This window comes from Alosa sapidissima, chromosome 18 (assembly GCF_018492685.1).
Source record: "Alosa sapidissima isolate fAloSap1 chromosome 18, fAloSap1.pri, whole genome shotgun sequence".
Taxonomy (NCBI): Eukaryota; Metazoa; Chordata; class Actinopteri; order Clupeiformes; family Clupeidae; genus Alosa; species Alosa sapidissima.
Window position 1 is genome coordinate 4396906 of NC_055974.1, and position 24011 is coordinate 4420916.

Sequence of the window (24011 nt, forward strand, 5' to 3'; positions counted from 1 at the left end):
TTAGTATTGTTTTTAGTATAAAGACACTTTCTCCTAAAATCATTTGACTTAATAAGAGTTTGACTTATTAAGACATATTATTAAGAAAACAAGCAAATGTATCATGATAAGACGTCTTATTTGCTTAACGCACTTGCAGCCAAATGTGCTTGTTTTCTTGATAATGTGTCTATTACTAAGATTAATAACACAAGACACTGATATTTTGCAGTTTTTGCAGTGTACCTTTAAGGTATGTCTTCCAGAGATATTTGTCTTCAGGATAAGCCACCAGGGACTTTCTAAGCCATTTTTTCCCTCTAAAACTGGCATGTCCCCTCTGTGGCAACTGATTGAGCGTTTACACTGTGGGGACAAGGTAGGAAAACGGGCACTGTCACAGCCGTCCGTGCCACTGGTCCTAAGATTCCTAGAACCTCTTTGCATATTGGCCATTAAAAGCTTTGAGCTTCTTTTGCTCTTTGAAGCACAGCAATGCGGGAGGGTTATAGGAGAGTGAAGGCCAACACAGACTCATACACACAGACACACGTACACAGAGGTCCATTCATCCCGACCAAATATTTTCGGAGAGAAACGCAGCGTGTGTATAAATGATGCATCCAGCCAGGTGCTTAAAAGCTTTGTCTAATCCCTGTGTTCTCCAAGCCGACTGCTTTCCTCACTGATACACATGAGAGTTTATCGCGCTTGACAGTTGAGAGAGGAGAAATACAAACACGCAGCACAGGGGCTGTGAAAGTGTGTGTGTGTGTGTGTAACCAACAAAGTGAGAGGTACAGTATAAGAAAGTGCAATGAAAATGGGATATTTTATGTGCAGAAGCTTTTCATTTTGTGATTCCTTTGATACTGTCTCAGAAATGAAACAATAATGTTGTGGTATGACTGTGTTACACCCTTATATGGAATTAATTACATGAATTCCTTTTGCTTTAGCCTTTATGAAGAAGGTGTTTGCCATATTTGTACATAGAGAAACACCGTACTGTTATGGCCTACAACACAATTCTGGTCTTTGAAGTTTGTTGCATTCATATGTAAAACATTGGTATGTGAAACCGGAATGACACTGTTCATGTTTATTTCTAATGTGTTATTCCTTTTTGGTAAATAATATGTACATGGAAATTAATTAAAACTTCACAACTTCACAAATGTGATGATAGACTGCTATATAACAGAACTTTAAAAACAAGTGATTTTTGTCATTTAAAGCTGACCAATTTTTACATTTAGCTTCACAAGCAAAATAGAAGTTATATACAGTAGAACCATAAGCAACTATAACAGCATTACAATATATTAAAAAAAATGCACATTCAAGGCATCCGTAACATGACAGTGGGCCTAATACTAAATTGATATTACATTCTTTTATCAAATATAAAACAACAAAAGCAAATTACACAATTATGCAAAGTGCTCTCTCTTTGCTATTAAGTTTTGTTCACAACAAACAAGGACATGGATTTAAATGCTACATGGTAAAGGCTGCTTTCAGACCCTCTCAGAGCAAAAACCAAACTAAGCCAGGTGGGAACAGCAAGTTTCAGCAAGAATTTAGAGTTCTTTGAAGTCTATGGTGACAGATGCTGGATTCCCATGTGAAGATAACACCAGTTCACTGCACAAAGTATACAAACCGGTACACTCACAGGAGAAAAACAATGAACAGGTCAAGGACACCAGGCGACAGTTACAGCATCTGACTGCATGCAAAGTACAAAGTTATGGAACACAGGCCTTCTTCCAATAACTGCACTTGCTTCCTCGGAACCCTGAAGTTTATCCTTAAGGGTTTACTCGATGGGGATTTACTAGAGTTGTGAGTGTTCAGGAGGTTAGAGGGATGAAAGAATGGCAACCACAATTATTCATGTTACAAAGGTTAAGGAGCACTTCAAAATGTATGAGGGTGCTAGAGGAAGACATGGGACATGGACAGCATCTAAGGTGATTCATGTCCAAAAGCTCTCTTTCTTTGCGCAGTGCTAACTTGGGTGCCAAGTTAGTGACTAAGGTGGATGACTTCACTCATCCTTTCAACATACTGGATACACCATAATGCTAACGTCTAAAACTGTCAAAAAGGGTCATGCGCCTACCCACTACAACAACTTTACATAGAGCAATACCATTGGGCATTGGGCTCCAAAACGTACATAAATAGCGCCGCCATCTTGGTGGGGGCAGTAATCACTGGAGGCCAATGGAGAAACAGGTGTCTCTGATTGCCAGCAAGTGTTGCCCATAGACAGCAAAGGTATTGCCCCCAGCAATATGGCGGCCGCGTTTACATATGCCACCTAATAGAACTCGATGGACAATGCGGTATCTAGCTTTCTAATATCTATGGTGCAATACCAGGGGTTTCGGGGGTGCATTACCAATGTCAGAGACTTCATTCTCCTTTTTTGTAAGTCAGTGTGGCATGAGTTTGAAGCCATTATTGTATGGTAAAAGAACTAAATGGAGCTGTTTTAAAGTGAAATGGGTTTTGCCAGCTTTATCCCATTTAGTTCAGAGCCAGGTTTATTTCCTGTCAGACCAGACCCAGGTCCATTTTCTGTCAGATCAGACCAAGGTCCATTTCCTGCCAGCTCCTCCATCAGTGGTTGAGCTTGCACAAACATGATGAATCTTCAACATATACCGAAGAGCACTTACAACTTTTTGCACTTAGACTGCCATTCCTGAACAAAAAGTGATGGCATATACTTTAACAATAGTGTAGAGTAGAGATCTGTTGAAAACCTGTTTACACATTTTTGTCAGGTTCCCTTAATACTGGCCACAAATTTTTGTCTCAAATATGCAGCAGGAAAGCAAGGCAATGTCCACCGATGACTATTCTTGCCTGTGTTATGTAATTAGCAGCTTAGCTTGAAAGTGTTATGAGGGAATCTAATGATGGGAAAGTATTTGTTGCGCCATGGCCTCAAGTATTCGGTGTGGCCGTGCACAGCTATCTGTCTGTCTATGTGTCTGCTGACTGCTGACGCCTCAGCGCTCTCTGGAGATCTTAAAAGGATTTGGAGGCGCTAGCGCCGCACTTTCAGGAGGACGTCTGGACAGTGTCAGAGCCCGACAGTAAAGCACCTTTCACAGGCTGTGCGGCAGTGATGGTTGGGCAGCTAGTAGGAGGGTCTGGAAGCAGCAGCAATAGTGTACAAGATGCTCGAATTCAGTGTGTGTGTGTGTGTGTGTATGTGTTTGCTGCCAGGGGAGGACTGAGCCACTGAGCTTTAACGAGAGAACACGACTGTAGGTCTGCACTATGGCTGCACAAGTAACAAAGAGAGGTGGGAGACAGGACTTGAATCCACACTCACTAGCGCTTCCCTTACGGCTGAAAAGAATCTGTGCTTTTAAGCATCCCCACATGCCCCCTAAAAGGCCAGAAGCCCACTATCTGTCCTGCCTTAAGTCTGGCAACACAGGGGCCAAGTAGTATGTTAGGGTTCTGTATTTACAACAGCAGAGTCCGTGTCAGGCCGTATTAGTGTTCGGCTTCCAGAGTCTTGGCCCTGTGGTCTGTGAGTCATGGCCTTAAAGCCAGGCTGAGCGCACTGTAAGGAAAACGTCAAGCGCACAGCCAGAACCACAAGAGACTGGGAGAGACAGGCCCCTCTGAGGGAGGGACATGAGTCAAGTGGAGGTGAAGGGATGACTGAACTGCCACCACCAGCCGGCAAGAGAGCAGAGAAACACCCAGTAAGTTGTTAACGGTGACTGCTGTGTGTGTGTGTGTGTGTGTGTCATCTGTGTGCGCGTGTGCGGACGTGTGTACATGCGTACGTGTGTGCGTGTATGGTGGTGAGATGGGGGAGGGGGGTGAAGGAAAAAAGAGAGATAAGGGAAGTGCGTTCTTGTGTTCGTTCGTTCGTTCGTTCGTGCGTGTGTGTGTGTGTGTGTGTGTGTGTGGGGGGGGGGTGTTGGATGGGGTTCTGGTGGGGGTCTGGTGTTTGTAAAGGTGGACTGCACTTGGACAGGCTCAGGCCTGGGCAGAGCCTCGGATGCTGGTGTAGCTGAAGCGCGTCAGCGAGCCCCTGCCACTCGACTGTGCGTGGCCATTATCGTTCGTCCCTCCTCCACCTCCGCCTCCTCCTCCTCCGACACCACCCGTCATGGTCAGGACACTACGCCGGCTACCGGTGCGCTCGCTCGCCGCTCCTCCTCCTGCTCTTCCTCCTCGGCCCGTGCCGCAACTGAAGGTAGTGAGGAATCCCTGGCGGAAGCGTTTGTTCATGAAGCAGTAGATGATGGGGTTGACGCAGGCGGACGTGTACGACAGCAGGTGGATGAACGAGATTGGCGCGCCCGAGAGCAGGCGGTCGGCCGAGCGGCGGTCGAAGGCGCGCCACGCGTTGACCGTGAACACGGGCATCCAACAGAGGAAGAAGAGCACCACGATGACCAGGAGCATGCGAATGACGCGCTTCTTGGCCAGCAGGTTGGCCGTGGGGTTGCTGCTGCACACGCGGCTCACCTTGGCCTTGCCCCCGCCGCCGCTGCCACCACCACCCCCACCCCCACCGCCCGCAGCAGCGCTGCTACTGCTGCTGGATGAGATCACCAGCGCTGCCGACTGGTGGTGGGTCACGTCGGAGCGACGCTTCTTGGAGGGCTGGAAGTAGCAGCCATCAAAATCGGCAGGCTTCAGGCTCCCCGTGCTGCTCTCCCTTTCTGGTGGGCGAAGCAGAGTGAAAGATAGCACAAGTGAGGACACTGGGTGAGAGTGACTACATGTATAGTCCTTTTAAGCACATATTAGCTTTATATTAGACTGTCATTGGTTGGGGACTTCCCCCAGAGGCCAATCAACAAGCAAGCCTAATTGATGTTATGTAACATAACACAAGATACAACAAAAGCACCCAATTGGCTTGAGACACCCACAACATGCAACAAGGAATCAAAACATTTTCTACATAAACAAGTTAATCTACTTTAATAGTAGTAACTGGTTAGTAAACAAATTAAACTACTTTCAAGCCCCACCCCTGTTTGCCTTCCTGTTGTCCATCTCAAACTTGATTCCTCTGTACAGCTCCAGAGAAATCAGGCCGTAGGCCAATGTCATCACTATCCCCGGGAGCAGGAAGAGAATCAGCAGCAGAAACACATACCTAAAGACAAGGGATGGGCAGTATTAATGATACATGTATTTAAGATACGTATTTCAAATACAAACTAGCATTTTGTCATTTGTATTTTATTGGGTTGAAGAAAATGGCTGCCTATTTTGTATCAAAATATTTTAGAACTGGGTATTTTTGTAGTTTAAAAATACTGCCAAATATTTTTGGTGATGTGATGACATCATAAAAGTGCAGAAAAATGAATGTAGCCTCTGAATGGTGCTGAAAAATGATGATCCAGTGCAAGATAAGTAATGTATAGGTTGCTCACACACAAAGTGTGTAGGTTTGGTTCCAGCTTTGGTAGGGACATAAACCGGTTGTCCTGGAGATGTACGCTTTATGAGGACACGTTCAAATGAATGACTTACTGAATATGACTTCACAACAAAAATAATACAAGAATTCAATAAAATATTGGTAGGGGCTAGGACAATTTTGTGATCCCAAAATATTCGTATGGACATGACCCTATGGTCCATATACAAATCTATGCCCTTGACACACACAATACCACATAACCACATGGTTAATTGTTGACCCACACGTAGAATTTTGGAGTAACTTAGACTGTGATGTGTATGTGTCCTCCAAAGCTGATGATACACAAAGCACCTTTCTGAGCAATGTTCCTGATATAGTTGTTCTGACATGTTCCCTTTGCTGTTGTTTATCTGGAATCATCAGCTGGCAGGTTTCCCTGTAAAATTGCTCAACAAGTTGCCTCATGTCTCATCTAAAGCATTTTAAGAATTCTGGGCATGCAGTGACAATGACTGATGTCATTCTCTGTATTATGTCAGTGTACCATCAGTACACTGACATAATAGGTTCATCAGTGTACTCATGGAACAATATGTTTGGTTAGTTTGCACCACTTGACAAGTTCAGTTGTGACTTTTTGAGTACATCTCTGATATAGTATTTAAGCTATGAGATACAACTGGCAGGTCAGTATAGTTGATCTGTTGACTGTATGTATGGCATTTCTCATAGGCAGAGAATAGCTGTTGCTCTTAACACTGTCCACTTATTTAACAGAGTCAGTGTACTTTTACCTTTACAAATAGAATGACAAACCATTCTATCCAGTATGTACTGAAAATTTTATATTTGTGTATTTAAAACTGTTTCACTTTTTGATACGAAGACATCAAAAGGTTTGGTGACAAATACATCTCAATAGTATAATCACACTCTTGCCCATCATTCACCATACTAACCTGTAGAATTTTTCAGCAAATGAACTATTGTACACTGTTAAACTATGGCTTGATGACTATTCTCAATCATGACCTTCAATTGCCCAGGGCAATCAACAATCGCCACACATCACCCCAAAATGTAAACTGTGTGTCTCCTTTTCCTGGGCAAACTGGTTGGCTTTGCTTGCCCATAATGAAAATAAAACACTAAGACATTAAATACCCTGTGCAATATATCAAACACACATGGTCTTCCACGAGTAAACAGGGATCCGTTTGTTTGGCTCAGTCTGGAACGAGAGCTCCAAGTGTCTTTGTTTGGTTTGGCCAAACTGGCCTTCTATTTAAACCCATTACAGGGAAAAACCAGCCGTCATTCTGCTAAATATTTGCTTGTTTTGTAGATTTCTCCAATGTATACTTCATGTATAAGTCACAGATTCTTTACCATGATACTTTCTTGATTAATTTAACTGCGTCATTCTTACTGAAAAATAATCTCCAGGGATGGTCAGTATTTCTGATACATGTAATATTTTGTCATTTGTATTTTATTGGGTTGAAGAAAATGGTTCTGTATTTTGTATCAAAATACTTTATTGGTGTGTATCTTTGTATTTTAAAAATACTGTAACATACTCTCTATGTGATGATGTCATAAAAGCGCAAAATGATGCAAAGAGCCTCTCATTGGTGCTGGCTTGTAGCCCACAATCAGTCGGATCCGTCAAACATTTGAATCTGGTCCGATTTGTTGTGTAGTTTGACCAGCCTCACGACACATGATTAAAAGATGTAATCAATTTTTATATATATATATATATATATATATATGTGTGGGCACACTGAATAATTGGTAATTAGGCAACAATGGTTTACTCTTATTGCAATCAGCTAATGTGAGAACAGCTGTGTTCAAAGAAGCTCACAGTATTTCAGTGACGGCTATTGCTAAAGTGTCAGCTCTGGTGTGAAGCCTTGGTGCGAAGTCGTACGCAAGTAAAGATGAGCAAGTTTACCTGTGCAAGTTCTCAGAGCAAAGGACACCGACAAAGGCAACCAGTCCTATTGCCTCTATGCTAATCCTTAACAGGTAAAAAATGACAGGTATTTCAATAAACCACAATGACATTAATAGATGGTAAGGTGTTGGGTGTGTTTGAATTCCCTTCCTTGTAACATCTCTTTCTGCATTTCACAGTGGGGAGAAGTAACAATACATTTAAATAACAATTATATTTCCTTATTAGCTGCATACTTGAGTTTGGAGATATTTAGGTACATCAAGTTTCTCACGTTCTGGAACTTCAAGATACATAGCCTTGTGATTATTCACTTCTGCACTGGACTTGAATTAGGAATCTTGTCACAGATACACAATTATGATTTTGGCCTATTGATTATAATGTGGTTAATTGAAAGCTCTGTCAGTCACTTTGGATAAGCATAAGCTAAATGACTAAATGTAAATTCTTGAATGATTCTTAACTCTGATCACACTACATTAACTTGCATACAGTATACTATTTGGTATCACAGGGGCCAAATTGTATACTGTACATTGTTTTTTACAGTGCTTCCATACTCCCTTGAAAAAGGTATTTTGAGTATTTTCAAAATTCATTTATTTTGATACATAATATGATTACTGTATTTTGTAGTTTGTTTTGATACATTAAAAATGAGAGTATTAGGTATTTTATTTTGAAATTCATCCTGATGTATTTTTACCCATCCCTAATTATCTCATTATTGTTGAATGTATTGTTTTTGTATGTTGCTTTAACAAATGTGTGACCTGAATTACTCAGTTAACCTTAACTAGTCGTTGCATGCCAATATTGTACTAATGTACTAATGTACAATTTACTGACATTATGAAATAAACCTAGTTTATTTGATTTGTTTAAAATGTTTCTTACCACTGATCAACGGTGAGAAATATTTCAATACCAATACTTGCTTACTGAAATCCAAGTCAGTAAATTAGTAAAGCACTTTCAAAATGTCCAAATAGAACTCCCAATTTTAGCATTCCCATGGATCGACAAAAATGGATCCCATGTGTCTGCTCAACTGGCCTCCTTACATGTCCTCCCTCCCTCCCTCCCTCCCTCCTTTCCTCTCCTCCTCACCAGGACTGCTGGATGGCATCGCTATGCCACATGAGGCGACACATGTTGCCAGTGCTGTTGTTGACGCGGGTGAAGGGCACCAGCGTGCTGGAGATGGGGTAGGGCAGCATGAGCAGGAGGGACAGCACCCAGGTGGCGCTGATCACCTTGGCGGCATGCGACTTGGTCTGCCAGGCGCGCGAGGTGAGTGGGTTGCAGATGGCGCTGTAGCGCTCCAGTGAGATGGCTACCAGGTTAAAGGTCGACACACTCACCGAGATCCCTGTGGAGGGGTGGGGGCATGGCACATGTGTTAATGAAAATGTCCTGTTGCAGCTGTCAGGTGAAATCATTATTATCACTGTGAGTGTGGACATAGTACATACAAGTCATACTATATAGTACATGGTAACATCATGAGTGACCAGGTTGAGAAGCAGCTTCTGAACGTATGAAACAGACAGTTTCACCTGTGAACTGTCAGATGGAATTACATGGGTGACTTTCGTCTGGTCACAGGATTTCTCACAGGACCAGGTTTCAACAGCTGATGCAAACAAGAGTGGCTCTCCTCTCAAAACCCAGTGCCAACTGGACAAAGTTGAGACTATAATAATGTAATGAATGCTTTTCAAGGTACTGAAATGAGGTGTTTTACATGCAATTTAAAAGAATCAAAGTAAAAACTGTTCAACAAAAGCAGCACATTAATCTCCATTAGTCATTAAAAGCATGTGTTTGGCGTGGAAGTTCCAGAGGGGAGCGCTGAGCAGCAATGGAGAGGGCTCTGTCACCCTGGCCTGGCAGGGCTCTGTTTAAAAAAAAACTCAACTTTCTAATGGTTCACATTAGATCAAATGCTCCCTTATTGGTTGTCTTCAGCTAAACTGCATGTTACAGTATGTTTATGTTTTGCAACACTAGATCATTGAGAATCCACCAAATACTATTGAACGTTATGCTTCACCTTGATACACTCATTCATCATACTGTAGGTGGTTCAAGATTGGAGTTAATAAGCAAACTGTGAGTTAACTTTAAAAAAACCTAAGTCCAACAGACCCTTTTTGAATATCCATAACACACTTCTGGATCAAGCGTCCGTGATTGACAGAATGAGTCCGTAGTCTCTGGGTACACAGGGCACAGTAGCCTACACAAAAGCTAAGAAAGGGTGCCTATCCTTCAATTATGCATAATGTCCTCAATGTTGTCATCACACAAGTAATACAGAATTTTTTTAAACGTGTGCTACTTGATTTCATATTTATGAAAATACAGATAATAACCTCTCAGGAATTCCCTTAGTTAATGATGTCACATACGGAAGGCAACTGATTTAAACCAGTCCTTACTGAAAGAAGTGCATAGAAGTGCATGAGCTAATGCCAACAGCATGTCAACTTTGTTCTTTACAACCATTCGGAGACTGAGCTAGGACCATGGCACTTCTCCACAATCAACAGCCACTATCTGTTACCGATATAAATGTTAACAAACCCCGAGAGCCTTTACAACGGGTCGCAGTAAATCCGTCGGCATTATCGCAGGTCTCAGCGAGCCACGTAAACACATTAAACAACTGGGACAGGTTTGGACACAGAGGCCTCATAAGAGCAACACTGTTGTCCCGCCATTGACCCACCTTGGAGATTATCCAACTGTGAAGACCTCTGGCTATCTCGCGTGATAAATTTAGCAGTTGTTTGATGAGAGATGATTATTTTCAATGGGTTCTGCCCTGAAAATATTCATGAGGGAGAGGTTTAAGAGGTGTGTATGTGTGCGTGTGTGTGTGTCTATGCATGCATGCATGTGTGTGTGTGTGTGTGTGTGTGTGTGTGTGTGTGTGTGTGTGTGTGTGTGTGTGTGTGTGTGTGTGTGTGTGTGTGTGTGTGTGTGCGCGCGCGCGCGCGCATGTGCCTGTAGAGTTTGTGAGACTTTTCAAACCTTCACAGTAATACGACACAGGCCTGCGGTCGCATGTCTGTTTGAGATTGATGCAGGGGGGTCCAACAAACGCAATTGGTGGTAAGTGCTGCCCTCAGAGGAGCAGGTCTCTGTAAATGTTTCCTTAACTCATCACGCGCACAACCTCTCAGAGTCACAAGCTCTCGCTCAGCAGCGGAGACAAGCACTAATGCCCACGACCCTCTTTGATGCACGGCCCCCAAGCCCCATTAAACACTAGTTGCTTAATAGAGCTTCACACCACCACCTCCCAATAAAATGTCCAGAGGATTTGCCGAACAATTTCTCATTTGTTGTAAACATGTCATTGGGGTTGACTGATGCAGGATTACAAGCAACAGACATTATATTTTGTTTTTGCTTTACCCAACACTAAGCGTCAATCTTAGGTAATGGATTAGAATACTGGACTGTTGGATTAGTGAGATCCAAGAGACTGACCGTGCAACCAAATTTGGCTTACACAGTCATTCCTGAAAGGGTTTTTGAATCACTACACCCAAGGGTGTTTATAATTAGGAACAAATCCCACATTTTAGTCATGATATATTCAACAGGGACAAGAATGTTGGTTTACTCTTAAGCTTGAGAACTCTCAAGAAAATTCTCTCCCAGTGCAGATTTAGTGCTACAAGATGTTCTCAATAAAGACCTCAGTAGCAAACTGTCCTTTCACCATATTTTCTGGTTGGTGGGTCTGACCGCAGGAAAATCTTCTGAAAAGGGTCTATGCTACGGCCAAGTCCCTCTTCAAACACCCTGGACTGGTGTCCCATACATGGATTACGCCTACTGTAGTCCTGGACTAAAAAAGGAGATTTCCATAGGGAAAAGCTTTTAGTCTAGTTAATCCATGTATGGGAAGCTGGCCATCTACTGTATGTGTTTAGTTCTGACCGGCACAGTGGACCGAGGAGAGGAACGAGGCAACGCCCTTGTTCCAGAACTGAAACACTCAGATTGGGAACCTTTGTTTTTGGAACCCAGTTCTCACATGAAAATAATATAGGACCCTTCGCCAACACCACAGTTAGATTGTGCATAAAGACTGATCTCAGATTGAGTGTCTGCTGCCAGACAATGACAGTGACTCCTAATGCCTTAATACGAGACTCACCCATAAAGTACATGGCCCCTTTGCAGATGGCGCTGCCAAAGACGAAGTCCTTCATGAGGTTGGGGATGAGGGTGAAGGGCATGCAGAAGAGGCAGAGCATCAGGTCACTGGCGGCCAGCGACAGGAGGAAGAGGTTGGTGACGGTGCGCATCCGCCGGTTCCTCACCAGCACGGCGATGATGAGGCTGTTGCCAAAGATGCTCAGGAGGAAGATGATGCTGTACAGAGCGATCCGCACGGCCTGGTTCATGTCTGATAAATGCAGGGGAAAACCAGGACAAACAGAGGAATAGTGTAAGACTAAGACCAAGGGGAACTGGATACTGGATTTCAAAAGACTTCATAATATTGTACAAATTGGAGCACATGAGTTTAAGTGCATAATTGATTCAACTGTTAGTGGCCCCTCACCCACTAAAAAAGTACAATGCAAACATTACATATTGGTTACTGCTTAATGCGCAACAGGTTGGCTGTGCGTGTATGTGCATAGTATATTACTAACAAAATACTTCTCTTTGACATATAACAATGATAACAGTGATTATAATACAAATAATAATAATAACAATAATAACAACAATAATAAATGGTATTATCTATATTTTATATGAAATTTTGCAATATCATTAATAATATATTCATTCAGTTCCCTTTTTTTGTACAGGCAGAATGGGCCAAAATGTTTAAACAAAGTCTAGAAGAGTCTATTAATATTCCCTCCTCGGGCAGCCCATCTGTTGGTGAGAGTTGAAGTTGCCCCCGTGGTGCAGAAAGTGGACCCATAAGTGTCTCTAATAGTGAACCATAGATACCGGACCACTACAACGGCAAACAAGGGAGGAATGTGTACAGTTTGGCATATAAAAGCATAGAAAAAAATAAAATATGGTCTACACTTAGGCATCCGGTTTCAAAAGTTATTAGTTCTTTTTCGTCGTATTAAATAAATTTGCTATGAAATGATATATAAATTGAATTAATAATATAACTAGTAATTGAAAACATATTTAGTAATTTATTACGATTAAGATATTCATTCGTAGCATTATTGAAACATAGGCTATCCACTTATCGAGTATATGTAAACTTTACCTTTTGGTTCCGGAGGGGCGTCAGGTTCACATTCTGAGACGTTCCCAATTCCAAGTCCACATAATATTTTATAAATATCGGTGGTATTTATGAGCATATCATGGGTGGTAAACGTCTCCATTGCCTTGCTTTATTTTCTCCACGTATTACGCAAATATGTTAAGGCGCATTTTCATTTCAAGTGTAGATAGTATGTTAATTGATCTTGCTGCATTATGCCTCCCGTAGTAAACACTACTTTTCTTGCACCTAAATCAAATCTTCAGAAAAATTAAAAGAACGAACGACGAATTCAAAAGCAGTTTGCAACCAATTAGCGGCATGCGTGTCCATAACCAAGTCCACCACAGTTCATTGAAAGAATAAAGCTGATGTCCAAAGCGTATGAAATACACCGTCCATTACGACTTCATGCCTGTGGTCTCGGTTGATGAACTGCGCGCGCTGTTTACGGCTGAAGGGCTAGAGGATTCTGAAGGAGCGCACGAGAGCGCATGGGTGGTTCGGATTTTCTAACCCTAATCCCGCCTTTCCATCTATCTACGGTTTTTCTGAGGTACGGTTTTTAACCTTTTTAACCTTATATAAATACAACCATCACATTAAAAAGTCAGAAATCCTTAGGCTATACAACATTACAACTTTAAGAGAACAAGAGACAACCGAAAAGGCTACAAAAACCCAAACAACAACATAGGACCAAAATCACTGTTCAGTTTCAGTTAGCCTATAATACAGTTCAAAAGTCATAACCCAACTCTCACAGGGCACCATCAATGTCAAACGTGATAGCCTACACAAAATTATGTAAAACAACCACTGAAGGCTTTTTTCATGTCAGATGTAAAAGAGCCTTGGGGCATATAGCAGCCCTCATTAACCTTGTAGGCCTACAATCATTCTGAAGTGGAGTTATTTTCCCCCATCATCATAAATAATTGTTACCTTTTTTCCCCATCGGGAATGGAGATGATATAAATGTCAAATCATACAGTATGTAGCTAAGCTTCCTACACACACACACACACTGTAAATACTTGTTCAACCCAAAGTTCCGCCCCTGTCAAATGACTACCCCTTTTCAGTGCATGGATAGTGAAGGATTCTGCAACCATAGGAATGTGACCCCTTTCTGGACAACACATTACAGCACATATTACACTACCAATGACACCATGATATTTGCTTCATTTGACATATTCAGTATAAACAGATGATGTTGCACCCAGGGGCGTCGCCAGCCGATTTTACCGGGGCTTCAGCCCGGGGTAAATTGAGCTCAGCCCGGGTAGCCAAAAAAATGTTATTTAACTTTTTTTTATTTCGTTGTGCATTCTATCCCTTGTAGCCTGTTCGAACAAGGAATCCCGAGCACTAAACTCTGACAAGGAGAAGCAGAACGGGCGGGGCGGGGGTGGGTGGAGAGCGGCAGAGGGTCGCTTCGCGGTCTGGTCTGAGATCAGTGGAATCTGTGCTCTCTCAACTAACGTTACTGCTGTCAACTCACTGGGTGGTGCAGCGTCATAGGTTGCAGTACGTGGAGAAAGCAGATGTGACATGGCCAGCAAAAAAACAATTTAAACTGTTTGGCTTTTTCAAGCGAAAGGCAAAGGGTAAGAATTCATGTTTGCAAACTGAAATATAAGTTTAGTCCTGTCCGACCAACTCCATAAAGGCCAGCTATTAGTGTTGTTTACCTATCCTATCGCTAGCTGGCTAGCAAGCTATCATTAGGCTAGTAAATACTAAGCAGGAGTCAAAATTAACTTTTTGAAATGTGAATATCTACCATTCACTATCTTGAATAAATTCACTGACAAATGAAGTGGCGAAATTCACCCACCATTCAATAATCCATATTGAATAAGGTAATCCGTATTTTCTGTCTGAAATCTACCAATATCAATATTTACCAGCATTTGTCTGGTGCAATTTTGAGCCCTGCTACTAGGCTAAGCAAGCATTAGGCAACTGCAAGGCATCTGGTCAGGTTAATTGGCACGACACATTTCAGTGCTCGTTTTGAGAGAGAGATTTATTAGGCTACGCTCAGCTCTAAATAACTAAATTTAGCCAGAAGGGCTAAATGCTTTCCCCTGTTGTTGAACATTTGTACTGATGTTCTGAGGAGCAGACAAGGATGTTACACTCTCTAACACTATAGCAAAAAATTGCAGTTTTGATACACAGTAGGCCTGCAATGTAGGATTTTTTCGTAAGGGAGATGTTTTAACAGTGACAAACTATAAACCATTAAATATCTAGGGGGGGCTGAGACAGCTTTCATTCACCCTGTAATGAGCCATTTAACCATCAAAGTGATTACAAAGCTGATGACATAAACATAAAACAGCATTAAAAAACCCAAGTTTCATGGGAATGAACATGTTTCATGGGAATGTGTTTAAATGTCCACTGAAATGTATGCAAATGCCCTATGCATAAGCAAAGCATTTGTAATTAGAGCTGAACATTGCAATCTCAAAAGTTCTTTGTATCCTGCAATGTAGTATAGTATGTTTTTGTTGGTTTGCTACACACTGATCTGATTCCATGATTTTGTAGAGGGTAGCTGTTTTCTCTCTCTCTCTCTCTCTCTCTCTGTGTGCAATCCCATTTTAACATCAAACATTTTACTGTCTTTTTGGTAGATCTCTGGCATAGATCAAACAACAAGAGCCGTCAGGTGATGGAGAGAGAAGGGAGATCAACAGAAGGAGAACATTTGCTTAATGATACATTACATGCAACCTCACACTTAAACATGTATGTACCTAGTAATTCAATAATAAATAATTTGGGCAGTCTAATGTAGTCTGTTGTCTACTATAATAACACCTTTTATGTACTGTATATATATAAAAAAATCCTCAGCTAATCTTTACATTGACATCCGGTCCAGCCGGGCTAAGCCCTGGTTGTCCTGAAAGTCTAGAAACGCCCCTGGTTGCACCAGATGAGTTGCTGAAGTGATCGTCATTCCATTTATAGGACCCAGTGGTCATCTGGATTTTGGGGAAATACCAGAAGGGCCACCCATCAAATGGGCCACTCAGAATGCTCCGTATCACTGGCAAACGTAGCCTACCATTGGCGTGGTGCAGGAACACACTACACCCAAGTAGGCAGGCCCTCTTTATTTCCACATGAGGCCTCCATGTTTACCAACTTCAGCCATCATAATTTTCAGCTCAATCTAGTAGTTTATCAATTACTATAAACTTTATGATTTGATCATTACTAGACAGCTGACTGCTATACAATTTTCCTGTCCTGTACATCACGGTCATAGTGTATCCTACCCATCAAAGGATTAAGGAATAAGTGACATTACTCTGAAACTTAAGATAAATATGTGTAGAATTGCTATCCTAGTTTTGATACCATGAATTATAAACCCAATATGAAAATTGTTAACAATTAATTAGTATTTTGGCAAAATGTTGGTGATACTGTACTGTATGCTATATTGTGTATATCTATATTTTTATTTGTTAGTGTCAACTCAAGCTGGTAAAAATGGTCAGGAGTTTCTTTTGGGGGAATTTTGTGTAGCGGTAGTGATTAATTCAGCGATCGGGCAGCCACTGTTCATGGTGTGAATGGTGACCCTATCCTTGGAGATGGCGAGTGTGCGTGTGGTGGTGGCAGTAGTTGTGTTGCAAATTCCAGGTCCGTTTTTTTTTTTTTTTTTTCCCCAGTCCGTCATTAAGAGGACCACATACTGTAGCAAGTCACAGAGAAGAAGATTTAGAAAAAAATATTGCAGTTTACATTTACTTGTATTCATTTAGAAGACATTTTTATCCAAAGCGACTTACATATGTCAATTATATTACAAGGCCCACTATCCCCAGATGACCCATCATGATCTCTCAATAAGAGATGCTGGTTTCCAGAAAGATAATCTTATTTTGCTCCCAAAACAAAGAGGATATAACTGATTGCAATTCTGAATTTCTTGTTTACAGATATCTTTAATCAGATTAGAACCCCATTTAGCTGGTATACGGTATGAATGTTCAGTTGGTGTCCATCGTAGAAGTTCAGTGACATGTACCAATGACATAAGTATTGATTTGATGGTGTTTGTGGCATGGTAATGGTGATTTTATGGTGTTTGTGGCATGGTAAAAGTGGAAACAGACCACACCCAAAAAAACTCAGAAGCTAGAACCTCTACAGTACACCATTTCTGCATGGTTGTCAGATAATTGTTTTAGAGAAAAAAACTATATACAATTATAAATTTGAGTCCATTGCAGATGACCTTGCCAGTGTTATGTCTATAATGTTTCCCAAGAGTCTCCTGCAATAGCTCTTTCTTGACATTTGAGATGCTCAGTTATAACAGTAGACAGGTGCAAAACACACATGCATGGCTCAGACAAGTTTAGAAACAAATTTAAAAATAGAATAATATAAAACCATGGCGATGAGAGATGAGATGTCCAAGGCTGAACTCTCATAGACCAGGCTTCAGGAACACATGGCCAATTGGGTCAGTATGAAGCATGACACAAAGAACAGTATGCCTAGAGTTATCTATGCAAAATGGCAACTTTTACATTCCTAACAGCTTGCCAAACACCTCACATGCTTTACCTTCATTTAAACCCTTTTGTCTGTACAGTTTCCGTCTTACACCAGTTTACCAACACACACGAGTTCTGCACACAGCAACCAGTTCAATTCACTTTCCCACATTACCCAAAACTCAAGAAGTGGCAGAAAGAGATCCTGTGTCGGATGTGGCTTCCTCTCTCGGGAACCATACTCTGGCTGCACCACCCACTCACCAATGTCCTCCTCCCAATCCAGACTCTTTATTCACATTTCAAAGCTTGCAGGCCTTTTTGTATTCATATATTTGATTTTGACCGCATTCTGGTATATTCAGGTCGGGCTGAACTATATTTAATTATCATAACTTTGATCTGTCCTCAAGACAATTCCTTTAGTTTAATGAAATACAGACCAAGATGAGTTAGAGACTTGGGTACTGCAGAAACTGCAGCAACTGCTTCCTCTACTGTTCTTTTTTAGGCTTTTTAATGGAAAAATCCTAAAGAAGTGGGCAACGTTCATATTTTAACTCGAAAAAAGACTGGTCATCCGATATTAAGGCCACTTATAGAGGATTAAACATCACTTAACTCGAACAAACTTGTCCTTTAGATCTTAATCTCCAAATCATAACAGGAGCCTTCTAAATTAGATGAACATTAGCCTACCACAGCAGGCCTTCCATAGGCCTACATATGCCTAATAAAACTTAAAACAGTCCGCATCAACGGGGCCTAAGCATTTGTTAGCCTAGGCATTTGTCAGCAAAGCCTTTATATATCCATACTAGTATTTCTGATATGTTGCTGATTGGATCATAAACGGCCACAGCAACAAAGGGGAATGACTGACTCTTCTCTAATAACTGTGTTACATGTTATTTTCTATATTTCTGATATGTTGCTGATTGGATCATAAATGGCCACAGCAATGAAGAAAAGTGAAAGTGATTGATAATGACTGACTGACTATTATTGTGTTACATGCTCCAAATGTAAAGCACTTTGAGCTGCATTCTGTCTATGAAAGGTGCTATACAAATAAAGCTTATTATTATTATTATTATTATTATTATTATTATTATTAAAACGTTCAAGTTCAAAATTATTTATATGCCACAATGCCATGCACAGAATAAAGTTAAACATGGGATGAAATAGAATTATGAAATATAATAATAATAAAATAATAAATAATATAATAAATAATAATGATAATAAAAATAAACTCACTGCTACAAAACAATCATTTTATAACTTGCAACCCAAAAGTCAACTGATTAGTCAAAGGCAAGGGAAAATTATGTAGTTTCTAGTGGCTTTTGAATTAAATTCTGAATCTAACTGGCAGCCAGTGCAAATGCCTTAGTTTGGAGTGATGTGTTTGCTCTCTTTTCTTGGTTTTAGTTTAAATTCATTTTCCAAAACCTGTAGGCCTATCTGTATAATGGACTTTTTGGAGAGGCCAGTGAGGACAGCGTTGTGATTGATTTGGTAAAAGCAGCTTTCTCAATAACCTTGCCTAGGGGAGGTTTGAAATAGGCATTTAGTTATAAAGCAGACTGAAGAATCAAGGTTTTTCTATTTCAAGAGAGGTTTGATAAATGCGGTCTTCAATGATGCTGGAAAAATGCTGGAGAGAAGAGTCACTTACAATTTGCAAAAGCACAGTTGAGTGTCAAGACAGCATGTAGGCCTAAATGAGTCAAGTGAGAGCATCATTTTTTTGGCCATCCATGATGGCAGTAAATTCAAGCAGAGGTTACATTATTATTACTGTATGTCTGTGTGGTGAAGCAGATGTCCTGCTGAATGAGGTGGATCTATATGCATTTCAATTTTGTGATGGGAAAAAATAATCATTACATTTTTTAGCTGACATAAAGTAACTTGTGGAATATGTTAATTTACCAGCTACAGCTAACAGATTACAGGACCAGGCTAATGTTTCTATTAATCTTTCAGAAAGATTGTCTGACTGCTTCATAGGCTGCACAAATTGACATAGCCTATCTCGAGACCTAATCTATTTCATATCAATCAACACATTACAAGTTACGATCTAGCAGACTTCAAATAATAATTTGACCACTTCTTGGTACAATTTTGAATAAAACAGCTGTCATATTTTGCAGTAGGAACCATGTTTCCTTGGCCTTTGTTTCCTCCAAATATATGGTCCTTAGTTGCTTGGTTACGGTAGTGGGGTCTGCATCTGCAGATTTCAGCTAGCAAGAGTTGCTAGCTAAAGAAGGAGTTGTTTACATGGAATCACATAATGATGGATGAGGAAACTGAGCTGTCGTTTACAATCGCCCAAATTGTTCAGCGCTTAAAAGGAACACATTTGCATTCTCAGCTAGAAAGGCAGGCGAAAGTGAGTAGTACAGTTTCCTATGTGTGCAGTACAGTAACGTTATGGTGTGCCACAGTACCACTAACACACTCAGGTTAGCTCGCTAGCCTAGCAATGGAAGCACAGCTAGTGCTGTTGGATATCTGGGATGCTGTTTTTAGCTGATGCTAGCGTTATGACAGCTGTCCTATCTCATGTAAGCTACATTACGATGTAATTACACAGATGTTCTCACAAGTTTCTTTCTGCACTACAGGAATGTTTGCACAGACCGGATATAAAACTTGAATCACTTAAAGACGATGTTCGGAATTTCTTGAAAGTATCGGGTAGGTCATGCTGCAGTCAATTGGTGGTGCTCTGTAATATGTGTCCGGGTACTTTTTGCTGGGATGCAATACCAGGCGGGCGACTTTTGCATAGGCCTATGCGGTCTGTTTTACAATTACAGTTTTCTTTACAGGTTGGGAGAGGAAGCTTCAGAATGCAGTGTACAGAGAATTGCATATGTAAGTTAATAATCTGGGTTGTACTTTAATAATGGTTTGTTTATGTAATATTAATGCAGTTTTTCTTCTTTCCATTCTAGGCTATTTTCTCATTCACATGCCATTATCAGACATATATTACAGTATATTTTTTACTAACAGCTATGAGCTTTTGTCAGATGCAGATACATATAAGACATCCATCTAGATAATGGTTAAAATCTAAAATGCAAATGAAATGCATTAATGCCTAAATGCAAAGACCTCATTTCAATAGGCTATTGAGGAACACTAGGTAGTATTTAAAGCTCCAATTCCAAGTGCAAGAGGATGAAACTTTAAGTTTCATCCTCTCTCTCTCTCTGTCTCTCTCTCTAGCTCTCTTTTCCTCTTTCTGTCTCTCACTCTCACACATACACCCACCCTGCAGTTTGTGTCATAGTGTTTATACTGTGCTTTATGGAGAGAAATCTTCCATCCTGCAATGGTTTGGAAGTGACAGGATGACGTGGTCCATCCTCTCTCACTGGCTCAAGTGCAGACCAAACCTGTAGTACTGGCATAACCCATGCACACCCCCATCTCTATCTGCAGGAGTTACAAGAGGTCATATTGAGCTTGATTTGCAAATCTGCCGGATGGGGTCTTATTTAGGAGTGGGATTATTGTTATGGGTCATGTTCCAGTCAGTCTCTTGAGTTGAAATGTATTGGTCTGGTGTGAAGTTGTAGAGCAAGTAAGTCTCTGTAAACACATAAACATGTTGGGATTCGTGTGAGGCATTTGCACATGTTTAAACAGTGTTGTTTTGCTTCTCTCGTTCCTTTTGTTATCAAATATACCTCACCTCATTTACAATGAGATGTGCTGGTTTGGTACCGACTGACATCAAGCAGAATCAGAATGGGATTTTATTTGCCAAGTACACTGCAATAACTGATATCTAACCAAGTGTTATTAATCTTATATGAATAGAAAAAATATCTAGTTAATATTGTTTTTAGTATAAAGACACATATTTAGTGTTTTCTCTTAAAATCATTTGACTAATTTAATAAGAGTTTGACTTATTTTAAGACATATTATCAAGAAAACAAGCAAATTTGGCAGCCAGTACGTCGAACAAATTTGTCTTGAGACGTCTTAAAATAAGCAGCCAAATTGTTTTGTTGATAATATTTATTAAAATAAGTCAAACTCATTAAATTAAGTCCAATGATTATACTAGGAAGTAAATGACTTTATGCTAAAAACAATGCCATCTAAGGTTTATTTTTTTATCTTATTTTTTTATTTTTTTTTAATCTATTTTTTTAGATTAATAACACTTGGTTAGACAAGCAATTTTTGCAGTGCATCTTCACTCAAGAATTTTGGTTCTGGGCGTTGATGTCATTTAGTGCTTGAACATTGACAATGTATAGGCAATATTCGCATAAATACACAATGCTCACAAGCTTTGGATCTAGAGTGAAGCAATGTAACTGTCCTGACGTTTGTGGTGGTGGTGGTGGTGGTGGGGGGGGGTCACAGACACAGTGTGTCTCTAAGTGCAGATTTTTTACTGTGTTTAAACTTTGAGGCCAAGCAGCCATCAAGGACTGGTAGTGAGTAATGGCCCTCTCTAACTGGACCGGGGGTCAGCATGAAATAAAAGTGAAGTGATTCCTTCCCTTTCTGGACCATAAGTCATGAACCTGGGTGTCTGTCTCAGGTTTGATGTGTTTAGGTTGGTTGTGTGTACGCGGGTCACCCAGGGCCGAGCTGCTCTTTTGATCCACACAGTTGGATCAGACCAGGGACTCATGGTACAGCAAATGTGTCATATTAGTACCCAGTATAGGTAGGTAGGGTTAAGGGCAGGAATCACCAGAGATTCCATGGTACCATACTGATCTGATTTTTCAACATGTGAATAACATGTCCTACGTACTCAGTTTGGTGGTAAGATCTACAGCAATGATTGCTACAGAGAAAATGAATGTGACTCATGACATCCCTGTTTAGGAGAAGACTAGTTCTGTACAGTGAGAGTGCAGACAGAGCCCCATGTCCATACTTCACTGCCCTCTTCTTTGTTCTAGCTTCTCCATCATCATCATGTTCCGATGCCTCAGATGTAATTTCAGGACAGTGTGTGTGTGCGTGTGTGAGTAATTGGGTGTACATATGTGTGATAGAGCGTACATGTGTGTGTTTGTTTGTGTGTGTCTCTCTCCATGTGTACAGATGTGTTGTGAATGTGTGTGTTTGTGTGTGTTTAGGTTTATTTGTGTATGTGTTTACATCTGCCTCTATGCACACAGTATCTGTATCGTGTATATACAGTATGTGCTTGCATGTGTGTGTGTGTGTGTGTGTGTGTGTTATATTTTGGCTCTGTGTTTTTTAGCAGGCCTCCCCCCAGGCACCCTGCTGCCCCCCCTGAGCACACCAAAGAGCCACTGGCTTACATGCGCAAGGCCCAGGTGGGTTGTGTCCTTCGTTCCACACTCATCTCTTTCGTGCCTCTAGATCCTCATCTCATCTGCATCCCTTTCTCTCGGTCCATTCCCCTCTGAGATGTCTCCCTCTCTATTTCTGTCTCAATCTTCTCCAGTCATTATTTTACCACCCATCATCCCCCCTCCATTTAAACCCCCCCCCCCCCCCTCTTTTTGGTCTTTTCACCAAATCTATAATGCATGACCCATGGATACAGTGCCAGTTTTTTCATTTCAGTTCTGTTGAGTAAAGGAGTGAGGAAGTGCAGTGTGATGGGTTGCTTACTCAAGTGTCAATTATATTTTTGAGGGAATCACTGTGGTGTGTGTGTGTGCGCGTGTGTCCTTACAGGCCAGCTGGGAGAAGAGGATCCTGAAAAGTCTGAACAGCATGTGCACTGAACTAGGGGTTCCACTGGCGAGCAAGGTGAGACCTAGCGTGTGTGTGTGTGTGTGTGTGTGTGTGTGTTTGTTTATGTGTGTATGTGAGAGACCATTAGAGACTAATATTATTATTTTTTATAGTTTTGTGAATCTACCTGCATGGGCTAGAAGGTCGAAACGAGACTTGGCAAATTTTGACAGGACAAATTAACCTTGCCACTGATTATTACAAACAGTAACTGAGTATGACTGCAATAATTGGGCCAGGTCTGGATTTTACACTGATTAGCAGGGGTTTCGACATCACAGGCAGTCCATAGATTCGACAGTTCAACAGCTTTTGTGTTAAAGCTCCCCAGAGCATTGATGGGCATTTCAAATTATTGCTTGACATGGAACATGACTTAAATCCTTTTGGTTTTGAACCTTTATTATGCAACACTCACTTGTTCGCTCAAATAGGCCTTACGCCCTTACTTCTGGTCACTTTCAGCTCTGTTTCATGTTGCGGTCGAGTGACACTTTCACAGAGCGATTTGGCAGGAACGGTACTGGCCAGATCCAAAGCACCGTGTTTATAGCCAAGCCCAAATAATTATGACATTAAAAACCGAACTTGTTTGGACTCCCTTTGGCGCTGCGTGACTTTCACAGCAGGAAACAGTAACCAGAGATGGCAACGTGGAACACCTCCGTCTGACTCAATCAGCAGAAGCGTTTTTCCTGAGATTTCCAATCAGATCAAGACTGAATGCTGAAAAAAAATATTTTGTCTTTGGATCCTTAAAGGTGCCATGTGTAAGAATTGAGGTAAAAATATCCAAAAAATGAGCTACACACATCAAAAGAATGAGAAGAAATAAGGGCGATGATGTCATTAAAAAAATGACAAGGTATAGTGCTGCAGAGATATCAACCTGAATTAGCATGCTAAATTACTAGCCACAGCCCGACAGGTGTCATAATACCAGTTTCGGCCATGGGAGGCGGTATGCGGGCAACATAACCGCCAGCCAAACTGCAATACACATTTCTCGGTTGTTACTCTAGGGTAGACCAACTCACTTTCTGGAGGTATACTGCCCCCATC

General features: G+C 41.1%; 2 protein-coding genes and 1 long non-coding RNA gene across 4 annotated transcripts in view; 2 read left to right on the forward strand and 1 right to left on the reverse strand.

The window, feature by feature from the left end:
* Window positions 1-522: 522 nt before the first annotated feature.
* On the reverse strand, window positions 523-17625 carry cckar (cholecystokinin A receptor). 2 transcript variants are annotated; one of them, XM_042069483.1, is made up of 5 exons: window positions 17251-17625; window positions 11551-11802; window positions 8484-8745; window positions 5004-5131; window positions 523-4688 (listed from the first exon to the last, which is right to left on the reverse strand). In XM_042069483.1, exons 2-5 carry the CDS (start codon window positions 11798-11800, stop codon window positions 3997-3999), a joined length of 1332 nt encoding a protein of 443 aa, XP_041925417.1. In that variant the 5' UTR covers window positions 11801-11802; window positions 17251-17625; the 3' UTR covers window positions 523-3996. The 2 variants fall into 2 exon arrangements, with proteins under 2 accessions (XP_041925417.1, XP_041925416.1); XM_042069482.1 differs by lacking the exon at window positions 17251-17625 and adding an exon at window positions 12646-13205 and having other exon boundaries at window positions 524-4688.
* LOC121689584 lies at window positions 14091-16083 on the forward strand. The gene is made up of 3 exons (XR_006024823.1): window positions 14091-14258; window positions 15297-15411; window positions 15637-16083. It is a non-coding gene; the product is annotated as an uncharacterized LOC121689584 (long non-coding RNA).
* Window positions 17626-19387: 1762 nt separating the features above from the next.
* tbc1d19 (TBC1 domain family, member 19) overlaps window positions 19388-24011 on the forward strand; it is a 32162-nt gene continuing 27538 nt past the window's right edge. Inside the window, exons 1-5 of the mRNA XM_042069686.1 lie at window positions 19388-19587; window positions 19823-19895; window positions 20030-20075; window positions 22447-22522; window positions 22890-22964. Coding sequence (XP_041925620.1) covers window positions 19489-19587; window positions 19823-19895; window positions 20030-20075; window positions 22447-22522; window positions 22890-22964 — 369 coding nt within the window. The 5' untranslated portion in view covers window positions 19388-19488. The remainder of the gene's footprint in view (window positions 19588-19822; window positions 19896-20029; window positions 20076-22446; window positions 22523-22889; window positions 22965-24011) is intronic.